The sequence below is a fragment of the Dasypus novemcinctus genome, chromosome 13 (assembly GCF_030445035.2).
Source record: "Dasypus novemcinctus isolate mDasNov1 chromosome 13, mDasNov1.1.hap2, whole genome shotgun sequence".
NCBI classification, from domain to species: Eukaryota; Metazoa; Chordata; class Mammalia; order Cingulata; family Dasypodidae; genus Dasypus; species Dasypus novemcinctus.
Genome location: NC_080685.1, coordinates 31,536,027 through 31,558,860, shown reverse-complemented (window position 1 = coordinate 31,558,860; position 22,834 = coordinate 31,536,027). Strand labels below are relative to the sequence as shown.

Sequence of the window (22,834 nt, the reverse complement as noted above, 5' to 3'; positions counted from 1 at the left end):
TTCTACAAGAACGTAATCCCCATGGGAAAGGAAATCTTATCTGTCTTATTTGTCACTGAATTCTCAGTACCTAAAATAGTGATAGGCACAAAGTAGGTGCTCAATAAATGCACAATGAATGAAGGAAGGCTATAACGGAGATACAGAACAATAGTAGTAGTATTTATAATTATCATTTATTGAGCACATACATGTGCCAGGCACAGTAATAACAAGGCTATGTGTATTATCTTATTTGATTGTCCCACGACTTTTTGAGGGTACTTTATCTCCATCTTACACATTTGGAAACCAAAGCTTTATGGAACTATACACTTGCCTCGAGATTACCTAGGGACATGAACTCAGGACTGCCTAATTCCATAACCCAACCTCTCAACCAAGGATCAAATAGCTTCAAATTGTTCAAATTGCTGTTTGGGGAGGTTTGGTAGCTGAATGAAAAGTGCAGGGAAGCACAGAGTTATGAGTCGGAACGAAAATGGTGATGGGGGAATGGAGAAAAAAGGATCAATTTTTTTTTTTTGGGGGGGGTGGGGGAGTCATTTCAAAGGGCTTCTAAATGAAAGCCAGGGCTTGGTGACTTACTGAATAGAGGATAACTAAGTTTCTCTCCTGGGACTAGAAAGAATGCTGGTAGACCTGAGAGTAACAGTTTTTCTCTAATTCCTAGTTCGCCAACGACAGCACACTTGACATTCTAGACAGATGAACCAAACCTGTAGGTTTGTTAGTTCTAACCAGTTGCTAGTCACACACAGTAGCGGCAAGTCAACTTGAAAAGACACTGAAGACAATAATAAAGTCGTAGAGAAGGCACCCACGTGCCTGTCTTAAGAGCGATAGGGTCGGCGAGGCCTACCGGCATTGCAAAGGGAAAGGTGCGGCTCGTCCGCGAACTACAACTACCACAAGGCATCGGGCGGAATCGCGAGGTTTCCTATCAGAGCTGCTTCCGGTCTTTGGGATGCTGACGCTCTCTTCCGGTTTAGTGGCTCCCGAAAGGTTCTGGGCATGTACATGGTGAGTCCTGAGGCTTTGGGGGTCCGGGCGGAAAGAGAGAGAGTCTCTTATCAGTGCCCACCCAGCAAGTGGGAGTTAGCTCGGGGCAAGCGGGAAAGGGAGAGGGCACGACGGCGTGAGGACGTGTAACCTTGACAAGATGGAACAGAGCGGACTGAGACCCAGAAGGGATGTGAGGGGAGAGGATGAATGGGATCCCTGGGGAAGGGCTGCAAGGGGGATACAGAGCGTAGGGGAGGATCCCGCGGCTGTTCGGTGGGATCCCAGTAGAGCTGGGCGGAGAGGGAGAGGACTAACGGGAACGCAGCAGCCTTGGGAGACTCCTCAGTGAAAGGGAAAGCTAGAGGCTGCTGCAGGTCCAAGATGGGCCCAATTCAGGCGTCCCACGGAAAGCCCTGTTCTGGACACATTCATTCCGGGCCCCTAAGGGGAAGGGGGCCCATGGATATGCTGGTGCTTAGACCTGTTTTCCAAAGGCTGCAGGGTGGAAATGGTAGGGAAGTCAGCTCTAGTGGCTTATAAACTGCTCTTTAATGGAATCAGAACTATAGGACTTTGTAAGGGGTGACTTCAGGAGGATTTTGGTAAATTTTATTTATTTTTAATTAAAAAAATTTTTTTAAAGCTATTTGGAATAACTGCCCACTTTCTTTTTTTCCTCCATAGATGAGGCTGCTGGCATTAGTGTTGTTGGCTCTATTTGCTGTCACTCAAGCAGAGGAAGGGGCCAGGCTTTTGGCCTCCAAATCACTGTTGAATAGATATGCTGTGGAGGGGCGAGACCTGACTTTACAATACAACATCTACAATGTTGGCTCAAGGTAAGGACCTGAGGCCCATGAGCTACAGCTCTTCTGGATTTCCCAGCAGGGAACAGGAAACATCCTGGTGGGGAGTGATTTTTCTTTGGGAGACCTCCAGCATCAGCTATCACCAGTGAATATACTGCTGGACCTAGTTTCGGAAGAGAAGGACATTCTTACATAAGCAATAAGAAACCATCTTACAGTTTTGGGATTGGAAAAGTTTCAGAGAGAAATCGAAGCAAGAATTGTGGTGAAATAGGGAGAGGACGTTGTTACTTTGGGGTCTATAGTTTCAACCTCCTATGAGCATTTTTATTCCTTTTCTTTCATTATATTCCCTTTAATTTTCTCTCCCATATGCACCTTGTTCCTCCCCGCCTTTTCTCTCCACACATGTTCCACATAATGAGAAATGGAGGTGAGAAAAGATTTGGACCCATCAGCTCCTAGATGTCTGAGTTTTTGGTGCTCCTAAACCGTAGAATTCCATCCTTGATCCTATTCTTCAGTCAAACCCCACTTACCATGTGACTCATTCTCATATTTTAGGACAAGGGGACAGATTTAATTGTTGATTGTTTTCATTTTATATCTGTTACTTACCCATTTTGTTTCCTCCTTTTTCTAGTGCTGCTTTAGATGTGGAATTATCTGATGATTCTTTTCCCCCAGAAGACTTTGGCATTGTCTCTGGAATGCTCAATGTCAAATGGGACCGGATTGCCCCGTATCCTCTTGGCAGTGGGTGATGAAGGCTGGTGTGTGGGAAGGAAGGTTACCAGCAAAGCAGCAGTGTTGGTTCAAGCCGACCGAGTGTGCATGGCCATTCTCCTGTTATCTCTCTGTGTAGAATGGGGCAAGAGAGACATGTGGAAGTTGTGTGAGTGTAATTTATAGAGACGGAAGGAAGCAGGTTCCTGAAACATATAAGGACAATATAGACTTTTCTAAAGATGTTTGTGGCCAGGCAAGGATGTTTGACGTGCTCTTAAAGAAGGATACTAGAGTGGAGGACATGGGTGACCCTTTAAAGTCTTTTCTTATTCACTACATCTCTTATGCTTATGCACCAGTTATTTCCTGAGTATTTTTAATTAGATTGTATTTTTCCCGTATGAATTAAAATCCATTTAGGTTTTCTGGTGAGGGTAAATGTTCTTTTTGTATTTTTTTTGGTTTTTGTTTTTGTATTTTCAGGAACTTCCTTCAGCTATAGCAAATGAATTCTTTTCTATGGGCTTAACTGACTATAATTTTTCACCCATAACTTTTTTTTCTCCCGAAGGTACTGGGAATTGAACCCAGGACCTTGTAAATGGAATACAGGTGCTCAACCACTGAGCTCCATCCACTCCCCAGACTCATAACGTATTGGAAGTTTACTTCCAAAACTTTGATACTTGATACTCATAAAACTTGACTAGGAAGCATCATATCATACCCCATACTTTAGACTTAAAAAATAGCCTTCATTCCTGCAGTCATGTTGCGTGACACACATCATGTTGGCAGTTGTTTTGTGAATGGAGCATGTAGTCCACAAATTGAAAGCTGTTCTGGAGGATTGTTACAATCCCTTCCTTAACTCTGGGCCAGTGCGAGCAACGTCTCCCACACTGTGGTCCTGCGCCCTCTCAAGGCTGGTTATTTCAACTTCACCTCAGCAACCATTACGTACCTGGCCCAGGAGGATGGACCCGTTGTGGTGAGTTGTCCAAACCCTTAGCTGGATGGAACTCAGATCTCTAAAATTTCCCTGACCCAGCCTAATTTTAGTAGGCCTTACTTTGAAAACTTGTGCAGATATTTTCCAAAGCAGCCACTAAATTCTGTTAGAAATAAAATTGACCAGAAACTTTCGGTATTGTCCTAAAGAAGGAGGTATGTTATAAATTGTGACCAGACTAGAGCTGTTGAAATGGGTGGGAAGGAAGCATCATAGCATTCCCTTCCTCTTCATTCCCTCTGCTTCCCTTTTAGTCTGGAATGTGTCATTTACTGCCTAGTTTACTGCCATCCTTGCCCTTCCAAACCATCTTCTATACCACTACCAGTTTCAACCGTTAGCATGTCTTTCCCTTGTTTGAACACTCACTCCTTATCACATCAAGGCTGAGCTTTTCCGCCCGTCGTTGCACCCCTCTTCTCTCAGTGCTTCCTTTTTCCTCTTTGCCTTTGTTCTCTGAAATACTCTCTTGCCTCCACTTCATTATTAGAAGCGTTTTCAAGACCTGACTTTGAGCTGCTTCTCCTTGGGTCTGTCTTCTGCTTCTGCAATTCCTACTGCTCTTCTCTCTTCTCTCAATGAACATTCATTGACCACATCTAAACTTCTATAGCACTTACAGTCTATGCTACATTTAACTACTTTCTCTCTTCAGTAGTTCTCTTTCTTATGCATAAATCTTTATCCCCAAATTTAATTATAAATTCCTTGGAGCCAGGGACTTTGTTTTAGATTTCTCTTTGTTTTCCAAGGTTCTGCATTTATAATAGAAACTTGGCAGTAAACTCTTCTTGTTTTTTTGTTCTTTTTTAAGGTACCAAGGCCAGGAATTCACCTTGGACCTCGTATGCAGGAAACTGGTGCTCAACCACTGAGCCACATTGACTCCCCTGAGTTGTTTTTTTTTTTGCCTGTCTGCTTGTTTTTTTGTTTTTAGGAGGCACTGGGAACTGAACCCAGGACCTTCCCATGTAGGAAGCAGGTGCTCAACTACTTGAACCACATCTGCTCCCCGTAAATTGTCTTTTGATTGACTGATGTAAAGGTTAATAGACACTTACTGAGCCCCTGCACTATGCAAGACCGGAGAATAGCAAGACGATTAAGGCACTAAGCCCTCAGAAAGCTTAAGTTACCAATTTATAAAGGCCTCTGACAAGATCATATAAATGGGCTGTAGGTGACATGGTAATTGCACAGTAGGGACAGCACTTAACAGAGTCAACCAAAGAACTAAAAGAAATCCAAGATTCTTTAACACTCAGTTCAGTCTCTAAATTTTCTTCTCTCATAAATAGTACAGAACTGTATTCTTGTACTCCTGGTTATGTGTTCACGTTCTTAGGTCATTTCTACTTTCAGAACCAACCTCAGGAATCTTTGGTTCTACCTGGTACTTGATGAGTTAATAGACAACACATCAAAGGCTCAGTTGCTACTTAGAACGAGGTTGTTTGCATTGTGCTCCAAACTCTTGGCCTCCTCTCCAAGACAAAGGAATGCAGGCCAGACTCTGTCCTTCCTCTCACTTGGTAGGGCTCTGTGCATTTCAGAATTCTTCTCATTATTTTCTTGGAGCCTTGCATCCACCCTCTCAAGTATAGGAGAAGGGTATTTCCACTTAAAGAATGAGGAAATGGTTGCCAAGGGCAAGTCATTCCATTCCACATGTAACCCTGCACAGTGCCAGTGGTAGTAAGCAGCTTCATTCTTTTCAGGGTCTGAGGTTAAGACAGAAGAATTTGGCTTTAATTCCAGCTGTATACCTGGCCTACCCTGTTTAGTAAACGCTTATCAAAGGCAGTGTTTTCACAGAAGTATCTTGGGTCTCCTGGCTGCTAGTTTATGGTAAAAGAGAGGGATGCAGTTATGGCTCAACTGATAGAGTGTCTGCCTACCATATGAAGGGTCCAGGGTTCTATACCCAGGGCCTCCTGACCTGTGTGGTGAGCTGGCTATGCACAGTGCTGCTGCACGCAAGGAGTGCTGTGCCACGCATGGGTGTCCCCCGCGTAGGGGTGCCCTATGTGCAAGGAGTGTGCCCTGCAAGGAGAGCTGCCCCGCGCAAAAAAAGCGCAGCCTGCCCAGGAGTGGTGCCACACACATGGAGAGCTGATGCAGCAAGATGACGCAACAAAGAAAGCAACACAGTTTCCCGGTGCCGCTGACAAGAATGCAAGCAGACACAGAAGAACACACAGGGAATGGACACGTAGAGCAGACAACAAGGGGGAGGGGAGAGACATAAATAAATAATAAGATGGTAAAGAGAGAATCATCCAGCTTTCCACAGTTCACAAGCTTTTCTTCATCTTTTTGAAGTTCTCTGGGAACTTCAGTTCCTTTGGGAACTGAAAATGTAATGCTGACGATTGGATTGGTTGAGACTGCCCTTTCTCAGATGCCATGCATTTGCAGCTTGGCGTAACAGCCTTTCTTTTCTTCTTTTCAGATCGGCTTTACCAGTGCTCCGGGACAAGGAGGAATCTTGGCTCAGCGGGAGTTTGATAGGAGATTCTCACCCCATTTTGTAAGCTTTATGGTGTTTCATATTTCCGCTGGCATGAGAACACCCTTTGATTCTGGGACATCTTAGCCTCCTTCAGAAATTTGATTAGTAGGCTGATTCCTGCCCCATCTGATATATAGACAACCATCACATATCCTGATTTAACCATTGGCAGTGAGCGACGCCAAAACCAAAAAACTGCCAAAACCAAAAATGTGACCTCCTCTCTACTCAACCTCGAAAGTATTACCCCTTCTTAGAGTCCTGGGGTGTTCCAAGTCTAGGTGATAGAGCATTGGGAAGGTTAAGTGGGACTCTGTTGTGGTCTAGTCTAGAATTTGTCGAGGTTCCTAATTCTTTGTGCTTTACTTTGGGAAACAACGGCGAATAGGACATAGACCTTGCCCAGATTTTCTGGGCCCACAGAGGACTCAGAACAAGTAAATGGAAGGGAAAAAAACTGCTGGGATGGAGGTTATATAAGGTGCTGTAGGATCATGCAGCAGGAACATCTACCCTGGTCTTTTGTGACGGTGGGTGTTTCCTAGAGAAGGTGAGGGTTAACCAATCAAAGAGGTGCAGGAGGGCAGGCATCCTAGGAAGAGAGAGCAGCTCAGTGGTAAGTCAAAGCACAGTGTAATCCAGGAATGGTAAGTAGCTTAGTGAAGGTGCAGGGCAGAATGTAAGGCAGAGGAATGGAAGAGAGGGGAGGGGTAAACAGTGGTTAGGGGGCGGCGGACTTGGCCCAGTGGTTAAGGCGTCCGTCTACCACATGGGAGGTCCATGGTTCAAACCCCGGGCCTCCCTGACCCGTGTGCAGCTGGCCCATGCGCAGTGCTGATGCGCGCAAAGCGTGCCGTGCCACACAGGGGTGTCCCCCGCGTAGGGGAGCCCCACGCGCAAGGATTGTGCCCCGCAAGGAGAGCTGCCCAGCGCAAAAGAAAGTGCAGCCTGCCTAGGAATGGCTCCGCACACACAGAGAGCTGACACAAGATGACGCAACAAAAAGAAACACAGATTGCCGTTTCGCTGACAACAACAGAAGCGGACAAAGACAATGCAGCAAATAGACACAGAGAACAGACAACCGAGGTGGGGAGGGAAGGGGAGAGAAGTAAGTAAATAAATAAATCTTTAAAAAAAAAAAACAGCGGTTAGGTCACAGGAGACTGGGGCATCTCCTTTCTCAAAAATTCTTTGCAAGAGAGAAGCTTCTCTTCTAGTCTGGGTTGAGTCAGCTGAGGCCTTGGCTTCAGACCTTGAAAGACAGATTGGTCTTTAAAGAGCCATTCTGTGTCAGGAGTGGTTAGGAACTTTTCTGCCAAAATTCTGCTTAAAATCTGGGCTGGACTGCTTCCTTTTTCATTGGACCCATTCCTTCCCAGTTCTCTCCTTTGGTCTAATCCCGACTTTGTTTTCCTCCATAGCTGGATTGGGCAGCCTTCGGGGTCATGACCCTTCCCTCCATCGGCATCCCCCTGTTGTTGTGGTACTCCAGCAAGAGGAAATATGACACTCCCAAAAGCAAGAAGAACTGAGTGGGGCTTCCATGGCCCTCCCCTCCCAAGAAATATCCAGCTGCTTTCCAGACTCCAAAGGGTATCTCAGATGCAGTCTCTTCTCCCTTCACCCTTGGCCACTTCCTCCTGGATCTTGCCCTACTCTCAACCAGAGTGAAGGAAAAGGCCCAGGACTCGATGAGAGCCTCCTTGGTTCCGTCCTGAAGCCATCCAGTGGGTTCTTACAGAAACAGGAATGCCTCTCTCAGGCTTAGAGGGCCCTCTGGTGCCCTGCTGAGGTGCTGTTGGGTATATAACTGGCACTGTGAACTCTCTCCAGGGTCCAGGAGGGGGCACTTCAGAGACTGCCTGCCACCACCCCTAGCCCCACACTCACCCCCTTAGAAGAGGGTGGAAGATGCAGTGAAAGCTGTGGGACTCTTGGAGGCTGCCCAGCCTCTGCTGTGATTTAGGGAAGCGCTCACCGAATGGGATTTTCTAATAAAAACAAATGCCGCACTATTTGTCCATTTTTTCATCACCTGGGAGAACTCTGGTTGGTGGCTCTCAGGCCCTGAGGGTCTGGGCTTTCGGGCAAGGGAGCTGAGTTCCTGCCTCTCCTCTAGGGTGGTGGGTCCTGTCCCACGCAGGGATCTGCCCCCTTTAGGACTCCTTTGCTTCCATCCTTCTGTTGCCCTCTTGTTCTTATCCTCCTAAACCTTCCTTACCTGTTAACCCCTCTCCACAGCTAGAGGAAGAGGGAGTGGAGAGATGGTCTGCAGATCAGCAGCTTGTTCTCATGCCCCGGGAGTCATCCTGGTGGGATTTATTTACTGACTGTTCTTTTTTTTTTTTTTTTTTTTTTTTAAAGATTTATTTTTATTTTATTTAATTCCCCTCCCCTCCCCCGGTTGTCTGTTTTTCTGTGCCTTTTTGCTGCGTCTTGTTTCTCTGTCCGCTTCTGTTGTCGTCAGCGGCACGGGAAGTGTGGGCGGCGCCATTCCTCGGCAGGCTGCTCCCTCCTTCGCGCTGGACGGCTCTCCTTATGGGTGCACTCCTTGCGCGTGGGGCTCCCCTACGCCAGGGACACCCCTGTGTAGCACAGCACTCCTTGCGCGCATCAGCACTGCGCATGGGCCAGCTCCACACGGGTCAAGGAGGCCCGCGGTTTGAACCGCAGACCTCCCATGTGGTAGACGGACGCCCTAATCACTGGGCCAAAGTCCGTTTCCCATTACTGACTGTTCTTGAAAAGCTCTCGCTTGTGCCTGACTCCAGCCCTCCCCGTTTTAGAACTAGATCTTCTTGAGTTTGAACTTACTGTAGTGCCTCTGAGCTCAGTTCAGGAAGGGAGGCCTGCATTCCTTGGGTTGGCCCCTGTCAAGCCTGGCCTGTGGAAGGGCAGTGGCTGAGTGCTTGGCTTTTGCTGCAGCAGCAGCGGGGAGAAGCCACTCTGAGCTGACTCTGTCCACCCAGGAATGCCGTGGTCCGAGAACAGCCTCCCAGGCAGGAGGAAAACCCAACAAACAGCCGCTTTGTTCCTGCCACCAAGTTTCCCAGTCTAGATTCTGCTCCCCTGCCCAACCGGTTTAACCTTTCCCTGGCCCAGCAGTCAGAGCCTCTGGGCCCCACGAAGGATGAAAAGGACATGGAGACAACGAGAGGCTCCGAATGGAGTAGCCCTCTGCCAGCTCACATCCCTCTTTCAGGGGCTGCGGCTCGGACACCCCAGGACTGGCCAGGTCAGAGGGCGAGAAGAATCTCTTTACTGTTGTTCGTTGTCCCCCATTGGAGATGTGCTCAGGAGTATGAGGGGAAAGGGCAATGGGTCAGAAGCTTGGGGTGGAGAGCAAGTGTAGGGAAGAAGCAGGAAGCTAGTTTGATGGGGTGTGGATTAGGCAAAAGGCAGCGACGTGTCATCACTAGGACCTTGAATGTTAGTCTTTGTGGGAGGGAACGCAGTCTTCCAGATGTCTGTGGCCTCCACTGAAGCTGTAGTGAGGAGTTAACCTCCAGGAGGAGGGGTTCTGGTTTACAGACTAGGATAAACTTAACTGGGGGGTAATACAAGACATTTCTTGTTCAGTATGATTTCTGGGAGGTACTCCTTTTCCAAAAGCTGGGGCAGAGTCCACAGCCCTTTTCCTTGCAGAACTCAGCACTTTGTGCCCTGATCCTTGTTACGGAGGAGATTCCGGGAGGGGAACCCAGACCCAACACAGACAGCAAGAGAAGCCTTGTGACAGCAGTTAGCGTCATAGGCATCTTGAAAAAAGGCCGAAACCAGGTGCTTCATCTCACAAGAGATCAACTTTCCTTGGAGTCAGGATGGAATTTGAACTCCCCTTAAGTAGTGGTGTTGGAGAATGTAAGAGCCTCTGACGTCTGTAGACAGAGAGACTTAGCCAGAATAGTTGGCCTGAGGACTGAGCTCTTAGCTGCTTGAGGTTGTTTCAGGGGAGGCTGAGGGGCAATAGCACTTCTCCACCACTGAAAGCCACCCCAGGGAGGAGTGAGCCTTGAGCCCAGTGTCCCTTGCAGGTCTACGAGGGAAGGGAGAGCGAGCACTCTGCCGCTTCCTTCCTGGAGCCTGGGGACCAAAGCTGAGGGGCTCCCGCTCACACCCGGCTGCCGACGTGCTCCACGTCCCCTCCACGCCGCCCACGTCATCCAGACCTCCAGCTGGCCTCTCCTCACCCACACGCCCAGCTCTGGTACCGGCAAGAACCAGGTGCCCGGACGCCTGTCCTCTTGCCATACTAGGCTTCGGGCTCCTACCTGGAGAGAGTAAAGGGGAAACTTGCAAGAAGCTGGCGAAGTGGAGTGATTCCGTGAAAGGATGGGGAGTTGTCAAGCCTCAATCCCTTGAGAGCGCAGCTCAGGGCCGTGGAAGCAGCACTGGCCACAGAGACAGCAGTACTGGGTTCCAGTCCAAACTCGGCCACTACCACAGGGAAACCACCGCCTCTCTGAGCTGCTTTCCTCGTCTGGAGGCTTAACTAGAGGGTGTCTGAGGACCCCACATCAATAAGATGAGGCAGGCACTCACCTGTGTTCTTGTGAGGTGAGAAACAGCCCCCTCTCATCTTCTCATTGTGTGGTTTGGGACCCTGCCAGATAGGAAAAGGTATACAGCTCCACATCTGGCAGCAGCTGCTCTCTTCCTTTCACCCAGAGTAAGAATTTTAGAGCAGGGGATGAGTATAGATCACCTGATTTCATCCTCTCATAGGTCAAGAAAGACACAGCAAGTAAAGTGACTTATCCAAGGTCACACAGCAAGTAGCAGCTGACAAGGACCCAGCATTTATGCTCCACTTTTTGCACACATCTCATTTAATCCTCTCATCAGTAGCTTGAAGGGCATTCTTTTTTTTTTTTTTATGGTAAAATTTTTAAATGTTTAATGAAAAAGACTTGGAGTAACGTGTTATTTACATATGGGTAAGAAAAGATGCAGGGACTCCAGGGCTTTTCCTGGGGTGGCTGTAAGAAGAGGGTTCATACAAAGTTGAAGAGCATTCTTAACATTCCCATTTTACAGATGAGGAAACTTGAGGCTAATGGCTAACGTCTCCAACATCCTATAACTTGTGCCCTTTCCACTAAACCACTAGCTCCATTGGCCCACAGCGCTGTCTCTGAGGACGGCGCTGACCCCTCCGTAACTCAGGAAGTGGAATGTCTGTCCTGTCTGTCCAGATTGTCCTTTGCCTCTGGGGACACAGGGTGGGTGAGTCAACCCCACCCCCACCGGTGGAGAAGTTATCAGAGAGGGGCGTGGGGAAGCCAGTCAAACATCCTGCAGACTGGTATCCACAACAAGCCGTGAGTGTTGCCTGCGTGTGTGAGTTGCTGGGTCACCTCTGCTCCTGTTGGCGGAAGCGAGGGCTCTCCTTAGATATAGCTGCCCTCGTAATCACAATTGCTCCTCCCAATACTTTCATCACCAAAAAATACCATCCTTCCTCCTCCCCTTCTGTAACCTGCCTCTTAAAGGGACCAACAAGCAGTTTTGAGGCCAAATTTGAAAGAGGGCAAAGGACTCTCTGACCCCAATGGGGACCTTGCTAAAGAGGTTCCCAGTGGTGGACCCTTTCCCTGAGCCCAGCTGCACCTGTCCCCACTGTGGGGGAGGGAGGGTGAAGCCTCCCTGGGATGGCAGGTTCCCACTTACTTTCCCCTGGGGTGACTCCCGCTTGGCGCCCGGTACCTGCTTCCACACCAGCCTGCACCCTCTAGCCGCCCTTTGCTTAGGGAGTGCTCAGGATAGGGGACCCAGGAGGGCCTCAGGACCAGTGATGGCACGGAAGGGGTTACAGGCCTGGGCACAGGGCGTCTAGGGTGTTTGAAGTAGGGCGGGGAAGAAAAGGTCTGGAGTAGTTGGAGAGGCAGCTGGTCTGAACTGGAGCAGTCCCCGGCTACTATGCAAACTTCTGGACCAGGAGCAGTTCCCATAAAGGGGCCAAGAGAGAGGCACTCCCACCGACGTGCTGGACTGGAGTCTCGAAGGGACTGCATGAAATAGGACTTTTTCCCAGGTCCCCGATCTTTGGGGTATCTCCCAGGTCTGGTGAGTTTCCCTCTTCCCCTTCCCTGGGCTGAGGTCCTTACTCCAAGAGTGGGCGTTCCCACAGAACCAGAGATCTTCAGAGCCCACGGCACCCCAGGAAGCGGCGGGACCCTTCGTTGCTTCCCCATCAGCCTCCTGCATTCGGCTCCATTTTAGCCAGTTAAGGGGCATTTGTGTGAGTGTGTGTATATGTGTGTGTGTGTGTTGGGTACAAGTGTGCAAACAGGAAATCACAATCATGGCCAACAGTTACTGAACACTTACCATTTGTGAGGCAAGGGATGCCCGACCCTTAACACGCTTTCTAAATCCTCAGTCCTGTGGAGTTGACAGCCATATCCCTATATTAAAGGTGAAATTCAGAGAAGTTAACTAACCCATGTCAGTTAAGAGGTAAATTGTTAGGACCTGGGTTCTCACTCAAGTTCATCTCATGCAAAAACCCAATATATTGTCTATTGGTTTCTTTTTCTTGCTGGGGAGGAATGACTCAAAGCCTGCACTGGCATTTCAAACCCTAGAGGTCCGAATTCAGGGTCTTGTGCTTAATACTGTTCCTTTAACTCTCAGGGTTTATTGTGACATTTAAAGGGCCATCAACCCAGACGTGAGAGCCAGGGACTTCCAGATCTCAGGTTACCCTATCCATCAATTTAGGGGTTCCCTGCTCTGCCTGCTGCCTTTAGCTGTTTCCTGGGATCTGACGGGTTAATTCCTGGGCCACAGAGGCCAAAGTCTTCACAGGTGTGTCCCTCTGAACCTCAGACCCTCTCGCCCCACCCTTTTGGCTCTACACCCAGAACGCCTACCGAGAAAGTGACAGGAGGTAGAGGAGGACTAGCTGGCCGTCTTACTCCTTTCTTTCCTAGCCCCCACAAGTCTCCGCCCCTGGTAGAAGAAGCATAGGCGACAGGGCCCAGAAGGCAAGAGGGCACGGTGTTCCCTAGGCTCATTTTCCACACCAAAAAAAGAAAAGGTGATCACACTTGGAAGCCCAGAGCAGCAAAAATCCGGATTGACTTGTGAGCTTCTTATGTCTGGGGGGTAGGGGTGACTTCGGGTGGGTGTTTGAGATGCCGGATTGCTGATTTAGTATGGGGGTGTGTGGTTAGATGAGGGAGATGGGAATGCTTGGCTCTCTCTTTCCATCTCTGAACTTCCGGAATTAAGTACTAATGATAAAATCACAGACTCTGCCCTGTGGGCCCCGGAAGCAAGGGGGTGCCCCTCAGGAGTCAGCCTGGAAGTTGATCTGGGTAGGTGGCTTTTGTCCGCACTAGCGCCTGCCCCGCCAGGGGACGGGACCTGTGCCTCTATGCATTGTATTCCTGCATAGACCCTGCACAATCCCTGACCCTGTGCCTGACACTTCGTAGATGCTAAAGTAAAGTTTGCTGAATGAATGAATCCTCTCCTTTGCCTTTCTTTGATTTTTGGGATTGTGGCAAGTAGCAGAAAAGTTAGAGAGCGTGTGAGTTCCAGCACCCCAGGTTTCCGCACCTAGCAGAACTCATCGTGTCTCGTTGAAGTCAGGCTGCTGGGGAGGCAGGAGGGGCTGGCGGCTCGGGGATTATGGCCTGCCACAGAGCGAGGTGTCCAGGGCGCAGGGCTAGGAAGGAACTATGACCAGCCTTCTTTATCGGAGGAGAAGGAAGGCTGCCCTAGCCCCCTTCTTGGGGCACTGTTGGATTAATGGTTTACTCTCTACAGGAGAAGAAGTGGTAGGTTAAATTTTGAACCATCAAAGGGTTTTCTATGACCCTGTCCCCTTAGGGCCAGGACAAGCGGAGAAAGCAGCCAGCAGACCATGTCACCTGGCTTCTCCCTTCCCCCCAGTCTTCATTATCTGGTTCCCTCGTGTCTTTCCCATTATTGCGCCCCTTGGGGAAATGGAGGGCCCTGGGCCAGGCTGTGAAAGGGCCAGCCAGCCTTGCCCCTACTCTGCCCTGCGTGACTGTGGACAGCAGAGCTTCCCAGCCCCTAGCGTTTGCTGGCAGCACCTGTAAGCAGAGCCCTGCCTGCCGGCATCACCGCACGCAGATTTCTAAGATCGAGTAAAAAGGACAGGTTCAATTTCTTTGAAACCCCCATCTTATTTTCTTTTGGAAACTTTCTTTCTTTGGCAGGGGTGGTGGTGGCAGTGAGTAATAATGCTGCCGAGTTTCTTTCAAACCTAGTCCCTTGCTCTCTTTGGGAGCTCCTCTGTGGTTTCAGAAGAGGACTCAAGGTCCACAGTGTGACAGATCTGCTTTGAAAACTCACCTGCACCTCTTATTAGCTATGGGACCTTGAGCAACTTACTAAACTTCTCTGCGCTGCCTGTTTCTTCATATGTAAAATGGGGTTAACAATGTCTTTTTCAAGAAATGATGGTGGGGATTGTACGAGATAATGTAGGCACACACAGATGACATTTAGGAAATGGGTATGTTGGGTCGTCAGTATCCCCTCACCTCCAGGCTTGTTGCAGGATGCCTGGTTGGTGTGCAAATGTGCCTAATGTCCCTCTGCCAGTTCTTTTTCCTTCCTTCCTGAGATCTTGAGATCCTTTTGCTCTTGATCCGGAACCTGCAAAACTTTCTCTGTAAAGAACCAGAGAGTAACTACTCAACTTTTTTTGAGGTTCCTGGGCCAGGGATTGAACTGGAATCTTGTATGTGGGAAGCCAGCACTTAGCCACTTTGCTGTTGTTTGTTTTAGGAGGTACCAGGGACCGGACCCAGGACCTCCCATGTGGGAAGCAGGCACTCAACTGCTTGAGCCGCATCCACTCCCCTCAAATAATTTTTTTTTCCTCAAATAATTTTTATTTTCAATTTTAAAGATTTATTTTATTTATTTCTCCCCACACCCTCATTGTTTGTTTGCTGTGTCTGTTCATTGTGTCCTTGTCTTCCTTTCAGGAGGCACTGGGAACTGAACCCATAACCTCCCTTGTGGGAGGGAGGTCCCTAATCACTTGAGCCACCTCTGCTCCCTGCTTTGTTGTCTCTCATTATGTTTTCCTCCTTGTGTCATTTGTTGTGCCATCTTGTTACATCAGCTCCCCATTCCAGCCCGTCATACCAGCGAGCTTACCGTCTTGCTCATCTTCTTGAGGAAGCCCTGGGAACCAAACCCAGGACCTCCCGTGTAGTAGGCAGGAGCCCAATTGCTTGAGCCACATCTGCTTTCCTCAAATAATTTTGATGCGTCACAAAATATTATTATTCTCTTGATTTTTTTGTCAACCATTTGAAAAAGGTGGCAGGATGGATTTGGCCTATTTCTGCGTCTGTCTTGGATCTTCTTCTTTCTGGCTCTCCATTTCTCCATGCCCCGTCTTCTCTCTGTTACTAATCATATCAATAATAATAGCCTTTATCAAGTACCTAACATTCATCAAGCACAATGTTAGTGGTATTATATCCATTATCATCAAGTCTCTCAGCACCCTTACAAGGTCAGTATCATCATTCCCATTTTATAGATGATTCTGAAGCTTGTAAAAGTTAAGTGAGTTCCCAAGGTTATATGGCTTACGAAGGTGGCAGAGCTAACAAATTTGATCTACTTCAAAGCTACCTGAGAGTAATTCAAAGCCACCTTGACACCCTAAAATGGGGCCATAGACTCAGAGCTCTGGCAAACAGAAGGCTTTATTAAAATATTATATTCTCCCATCCCACAGTGCCCAGTTGTATTTAAGGAATACAGATGACTAGAGCCATTTGTGAGTGTCACACACTCAGAAAAGGGGGCAAGACACAGATGTGTCTGTGATGATGAGAAAACCATCCTATCCAGAGGCAGGAAGAGAAGTAAAACGACTTCTTAGAGTTCCTTCTTGCTTTCTTCCCCTGCCCCCACCCCAAGCATCTGATTCCAGACCTATTTCAGACTCTCCTATCTTTCTGCTCAGCGGAAACAGTGATGTGACATGATGTGATCTCATTCGGAAGCTAAATAAAGCCATTGTGTGAGACCCAACCCTGGCTGTGCCCTAGCTCCATTTCCTGAGCTCAGGAGGCCAGGGGGAGTTGGAAGGGGGCTGGGAGAGAACTGATGGAAGGAGAAGCGAGGACAAGAACATAATGATGGGGGACCCAACATGAATTTCAGAAAATTGAGGAGGGACCATCTCTGGGAAGGAGGTTGAAGATGCCTTGCTAAATCTCATCTCTTTGGAGGACGGAGCAGAAATGATTAGCATTATAGCATGAGGGATAGAGGTGAAAAAATGAAAAATTTTCTAAGAAATGGAATGAGGAAGTGAAAGAGAAGGAGCCTGATGAATTCCATTTTCCCAGTAGGCAGACAACAAGAATGGAATGACAGAGATGCTGGAGAAAAGGAAGAAGGGTGAGGCACACATTGATCCCAGGATCAGAGGCATCTCTCCACGGGGCTAGGGTAGCAGGTTCTCCAGAGATGGAGGGAAAGAGGAAAGGGCTTCAGGTCCCTGCATGTCACTCATCTTGCCAAGTCCAAACCCGTGGGCAGAGCGGGTGCAAGAGTAACAGACAGAGGCAGGGTACAGGGGGTGCAACTCAAGCAGTCTGTCCCCTTTTTGTGAGGTCACCAAATACCAGAGCCCTGCCAGATCCTCCCACTGTTCCTCTCTGCCTCAGTGGCCCTCAGTTTCTGTCCTGTCTCCAGCCTCCATTCCTCTTTTCCAAGTGAGCATCTCCACTTCCTTCTCATCCCAGCACCCCAGCTTCTCAAGCTGCTTTTGTCAACTCCTGCCACCCCTACCCCACCCAGATATCAGCTTTGGAGCCCACTGGTTGTCAGAGACCGTGCTCTGGCCTGCTCCCTGCAGATCTGCCCATCCCATTTATACCCAGCCCACCGGAGGGCACAGCACCCAAGTTTGTAGACAAGGAGGAGAGGGTATCTCCTGGTGAGTGGCTGGAGAAGGGGGACCCCCCTCTGTGTTGCTCCCAGATGTGAATGACCATAGATGGGCACAGAGCCTGGGCTGGTGTCCTCAGTCTCTCCTTTTCTAAGACCCATCCGGCAGGGCATCAGAAATGCCCTCTGCAGGGGCCTGAGTGCCTGTTTCCCTTCCGTCCCTGTGGTAAACAGGCATTAGGCAGCCCCCAGATGGAGTGGACAAATTATAGTGAGAGAGGGCAAAGTGGACTGAAGGAACAACTTTCTAAGAACCTGGACTTTGCCAGGATGGTTAAGAGGACTTGGGAAAGGCTCGACACTCTTACGGAAAACCTGGGAGGAGGGATGACTGGCTCAGGGCTTCCAGGTCGCCCTGGGCCCTCCTAACATCTCAGTAGCGGGAAGTGGTCCTGGGAGAAGTGGAGCCTGGGAGACTTTTCTAGCAGAAGGTCTAGAGAAACATGGCCTAGGAGTGAGGTGGACAGAGGTACGAAAGAAATGTTAGTGCTTTACCTGCCCCTCTGCCTCCTCAGTACTTGATCCTTCTTTGGGGAATATGGCTCAGCATTTTGACTTTAAGAGTACCCAAGGGGGAGTGGATGTGGCTCGAGTAGTTGGGCTCCTGCCTCCCACACAGGAGGTCCCAGGTTTAGTTACCTGTGCCTCCTGAAAAAACAAACAAACAAACAAACACAAAACAAATGAAAAAAAAACAATGCAGGAGAAAGCCTATGTGGCTCAGTAGTTACGCATCGGTTTTTCATATACAAGGTCCCGGATTCAATCCCTGGCCCCTGGTACTTAAAAAATAAAAAAGTGCCCAAGGGTTCTCAACTCAACTCTGAGACACACTGAGATGAACTCTGATGCCAGTCAGGGGAGTTGGGCAGTGAGAACAAAGCCATCTGGGAAAGAGAGAAGGAATTGAGGGGTGCTCTGGCTGCTGCTTGGGGCCCTTCTCCATGGGGAGGAGTCAGAACAGCTCTTACTGCCCGTATGTCCAGCCTTAGGAAGAAGAAATCCTCACTCCCCCTTCCTTGTGCTGCTTTATCTGCCTAGAATCCTACACACCAACCAGGCCAACCCCCTCTGCCCCTCCAGGCCCATAATCTACCTCCTTCTGGTTCCTTTTACTAACTCTCCCAATTAGGTGTATGTGCACACTCCTTTGATAGCCCAAAGCCTTTTGTTGATACTTCCCTGGCTGGCATTTGGCATACCCTGGACAGTTTAGTATTTGCAGGTGTGTGTTTGTCTACGTATGCACACACACACGTACATGCTCATAAGACTGAACTCCTTGAGGGCAGGAAAACGTCTATTTCTCTTTGCTTGGTTTGGCCTTCTGCCACACAGGTGCTCAGTAATGGAATTTGCTCATTATTAGTGAGCAAATGAGGGTCTCTTAGGTTCTGGAAAGCACTCTGGACTGGGAGCAGAAAACCTAAGAACTGACTCTGAGGTCGGTTCATGATGAGACCCTGAGACAGCCCTTCTCCACTGCTGTGCCTCGGTAAAGCAAAGGGTCTCCGAGGCCCTGCTGAATGTGACACCCTTATAGTTCCAAGTTCCAAGTTCCAGAACTCTGCTCACCCTCCTCTGCTTTCTCGATTCAGACCAGCCTGCATGTGCCTCCCATGAACAGAGCTGTCCCCGAGGTGTTCCTGGCAGGCGGAGACCCTGTGCCCCAAGGACACACTCGCCGCTGCCTGTCTGCGGTTGAGTCCAGAGAGCAGATGGAGGAAGAGGAGGAGGAAGAAGAGAAGGAGGAGGACAATGGCTTCCATGCTGTGCCCCTCCGAAGGTCAGGGGCTTTCCGCGCCCGTAACCACAACTACGACCCCTTCAAGAGACATAGCTGGGGGTCTGGTAGGGAGCTCCAGGATCCGCTGAGCAGGTAAGCCCCCAGGGCACCTCCGACCCTTCTTCCCTTAAGCCCTCACCTTGGAGAAAGTCACTGGAAAGGAATATTTTGGTGTACTCGGCCCCTGATTATCTCCCTAGAGAGACAGCCACCGTGGGAAAATGACAGAAGTTGAAGAGCCCTGGGCCCTCGGCACTTTCCCTGGGGATAGGAACGAGCCTTTCAAAAGTGGCTCCTCCTAGTGGTTCTGGCTCCTTCTTTTGATCTGGTCTCTAGGGCAGGTTGGGGATGGGCGCGGGGAGAGGGTGTGGAGGTGGCTGGAAGGATCCTCGGCTCTTAGCGCTTATTGCCTCCATGCGCCATTTTGGGTTTCATGGAACCATGCCACAGTGTCAGAGCTGGAAGGGACTTGGGGGTCATCTGGCCCAATCCCCTCATTTTACAGATGAAGAAACTAAAGCCCATAGAACTTTGGGAGATTTCCTGAAAGAAGTGGTCCCAGGGTTGGGGCATTGGGTCTGTCCCATTTCCAGATTCCCGCCAACCTATTGCTTCCAGTCTGCGGGAGCCCCAAGATGTCTTGGACTAACTCATAGTATAGCCCAGCAATGGGGGACAATGCTGTACAAGCTCGGGGGGCTGGAGAAGAGGGACCCGTGTCTTCCTTCTCCCCTGGAAAATCCCTCGCCACTTCTCCAAAGTCAGAGGAAGTCAGAAAGAGAAGGGCAGGGGTGGGGGGCGGGGAGGTGGTCGGCGTGAGGAGTTCAGTGAGTGGTCACTGTGGGGCCTGCTAGTCGTGGACGGGCACGGTCCCTCCGCTTTGGCACTGGCCCCCTTGGACAAGCTCCCTGGGCTCTGGTGAGTCTGCCAACCCTCTCTAGCTCCCGTGCAGGACTGGCCGGGCCAGGTGAGGGGGACCCTGCCTGAACAGCCTTGAAGAAATTCTCCCAGGGCTTGTGGCACCTTCCTCCCCTCCTCTACCCTCCCCTACCTTCCCCTCCCCTCTTCTCCTCCCCTCCCCTCCCCTCCTCTCCTCGTGCCATGTGTCTCTGGGGAGAGCCCACGCTGGCTTGGCAGCAGCTGGGCTGCCTTGGCTCCCTGGCCATCACTTAAGCTCTAAGCTGCTTTCTGCATCCCCTCGTTGAGGTGTTTATATTCTGACAAGTTAAGGGTTATTCATTCATGTTGTGGCACCTTCTTAAAGACAGTTGATGGAAGATGGAGAAGCCCTGTGGACCTACATGGTGCCAACTCTACCTCGGGGTCTCCTCACCCTTCCTGACCAAGTATTAAGTCTGCCCCTTGGGTAGAGAGAGAAGGGAGTCCTGGGCATACCCTTTAGCTGGGCAGGGGCAAAGGATGGCGTCAGAATCAGGGCGCGGAGTGAGAACCCAGCTTGCCCTTGGCCGCTCCCTGAACACTGGCTTTCCCCTGGAGCGCAGTACTGCCCTGTGGCCAGCAGGGGCCCCCCTCGCCCGCAGCCACTTCTGCTGCTCTGTCAAAGCAGAACTCCGAAGGGAGGCCAGTTGGGTTGGGACTAAGTCTATGCCAACAGGAAGGGCTGGGCTGGGGGCAAACAACAGGGCTGAGCTGGGTGGTGCTCCTGGTGCCTGTCACTGGCTGCTGGATACGGAGGCCAGGGGTGGCCATGTGTGTTTCAGGAGGAATCTTCAGGCCTCGGGATGCGCAGACCCCTACCAGGTCCCCTTACTGCGGAGCCAAGAGGAACTGGACATTCTGGAACTGCAGCAGCAGGGTGGTCAAGCGTCCCGCGTGGTATGGACAGACAAATCCCCCATGAAGACCACCGCCTCGCCCCCCCCCCCACGCCGCACCACTCCTTCCCTCTTCTGTTCTGCCGGCTGCGGGGGGCTCTCTGTGCCCAGGCATTTCTCCACCACTCTATCTGACGAATCTGCATCTGTGGTCTGTACCCCACTGTCTGCTTCCCTGGGTCTGCATGCTCTGTCCCCACCTCGGGGTCCTGCCTCAGTCTCTGAGACTCTGTTTCTTCCAGTGTCTGTGCCTGTGCATTCACGTGGGTACCCGTTCCTCCTTATTAAAAGGCCCCTGTTCCCCTGGTCATGACAACCACTTCTTTCTGTGGACCCACATCTCTCAGCTGGGGAGCTAAACTTAGTATTTGTGGGGTGAAACCAGGCATCTGGTACCCTGAAAGGCAAGACTTGTCTAACAAGATAATATAGAACTAGCCAATGAGAAAAGATACAGAGATTGCCCAGCCTTCTGGCTGAAGGAACATAACTGGGGTGGGAGGGGGGGCGGGAGTGGGGAGGGGAATCTCCAACCAGGATCTAAGAACCCAGATTCACGAGGGCTTTAGAGACACCCCTGGGTCTGCTACCTAAAGGTCCCTCATCACACAGAGATGCCTCCAAAGCTGGGTGGCTAAAGGTTTCCTGCCCCCCAGCTCATCTTCTAGCTAGCCAAGGGTACCAAACCCACATGGTGTGAGAAAGGGGCTGAGAGAAAGGGGCTGTGTACAGCCTGTCAGGGAAGCAGCGAGGAGCCACCTCATCCCATCACCTGCTTTCCTCCATTATCGCCAAATGCTTGCCACTATCCTAGTTCAGTGAGGCATACTGAAAAGAATAGGGATTTGGGAGTTAAACTGATTCCTAGATCCTTCATTTACCAACCGGTAAATTCCTCTTCCTGAAAATCAGAACAATAAAAACTGTCTTTTAAAGTTGTGATTATTAGATGAAAAAGGTGTTAAAGTGCCCAGCACAGAGACTGGCACACAGGACGAAGATGAGTTCAATGAACTGTCTTTTCCTCTTCTCCCCTCCCCTGCCTTGTACTTCTTTCCTTCTCTTTCACTTTTTTTTTTTCTTTTTTGGTATTATATATTTTCTTCTTTAAACCCTCCTGTAGTTTTCTTTTTCTTATATGCTTGTTTCGTTGTTGTTTGTTTTGTTTTCCTGCAAGTTTTGTTTTCCTATAGATCTAAAGTCTGAGACTCATTGGGTTATACTCAGGGTTGCAGACTGGCAGTCCAGGAGCCAAATCTAGCTCCAAAAATTTGTTTTGTTTGGCCAGAACTGTGCTTACACTTTTAAAAATTCAGATGTCCTTAAATGGGACCTGTGCTCTCCAGTTTGCCAGCATTGCTAATATTTTCTGCTGTATTTTCGTCTTTTTAATATTTTTAAATGTTCCATCACCCACCCATCCCAGGAACTAGAATCCCACCACGGTATCTGTCTTTACTTACGTAGCCCTCCCTTCTATTCTCTTGCTACCCCTCCAGAGGTAACCACCATCTTGTGCACATATTTGCAAGAATTTCTCTAGAGTGGATACTTTAGAGTGAAATTGCTAGGTCATAGAGTTATTAGATACTCAGTTTTACAAGATAATGCCATATGATTTTCCACTCCCATCAGCAGTATATAAGAGTTCCCATTGATCCACATTCTCTTCAACATTTGGTGTCATCAGACTTAATTTTTGCCAATCTAGTACTTACACATCTCCCTGTGGTCTTAATTTGAATTACCTTATTACAAATGAAATTGAGCATTTTTTCGTATGTTTATTGGCTGTTTTTGTGTTTTATCATTTGTGAAATTCCTATTCATGTCTTTGCCCATTCTTCTGTTTTTTTTCCTTTATTATTTTCAGTGTGTTCTTTATATATTCCAAATACTAACCCTTTGTTGTTACATGTGTTGTGACCTTTTCTCAATTTGTTATTGTCTTTTCCTCTCCTAAAATGCCTTTAAATAAACAGAATTTCTTAATTTTTAAAAATGAACATATTTACTTAAGTAAAAAAAGTGCATAAAATTCTTTAAGATTTTGACTGGAGTTGCATTGAATATAAACTAATTTAGGGAAAAGTGACATCTTTACAATATTGAATCTTCCTATCAAAGACAATTGTATACCCCTCCATTTTCTCCATACAGGTCTTGAGGATATTTGTTAGATTT

The 22,834-nt window shown here is 49.1% G+C and overlaps 2 protein-coding genes across 5 annotated transcripts in view; both read left to right on the top strand.

The window, feature by feature from the left end:
- Positions 1 to 914: 914 nt before the first annotated feature.
- Positions 915 to 8,082, top strand: SSR2 (signal sequence receptor subunit 2). Its single transcript, XM_004462557.5, has 6 exons — positions 915 to 1,023; positions 1,690 to 1,844; positions 2,458 to 2,556; positions 3,426 to 3,534; positions 6,008 to 6,085; positions 7,492 to 8,082. The coding sequence occupies exons 1-6, from the start codon at positions 1,015 to 1,017 to the stop codon at positions 7,600 to 7,602; spliced, it is 561 nt and encodes a 186-aa protein (XP_004462614.1). The 5' UTR covers positions 915 to 1,014; the 3' UTR covers positions 7,603 to 8,082.
- A 1,103-nt stretch (positions 8,083 to 9,185) lies between these two features.
- The window catches only part of ARHGEF2 (Rho/Rac guanine nucleotide exchange factor 2), a 46,400-nt gene continuing 32,751 nt past the window's right edge, over positions 9,186 to 22,834 (top strand). For 3 of the 4 annotated variants that reach the window (XM_058309858.1, XM_058309857.1, XM_058309856.1), the window contains exons 1-3: positions 9,186 to 9,305; positions 18,628 to 18,908; positions 20,537 to 20,651. In XM_058309858.1, the coding sequence (XP_058165841.1) occupies positions 9,201 to 9,305; positions 18,628 to 18,908; positions 20,537 to 20,651 (501 nt within the window). In that variant the 5' untranslated portion in view covers positions 9,186 to 9,200. Of the gene's footprint in view, positions 9,306 to 12,048; positions 12,137 to 18,627; positions 18,909 to 20,536; positions 20,652 to 22,834 lie in introns of those variants that run through there. The other variant, XM_058309860.2, reaches the window with a different exon arrangement.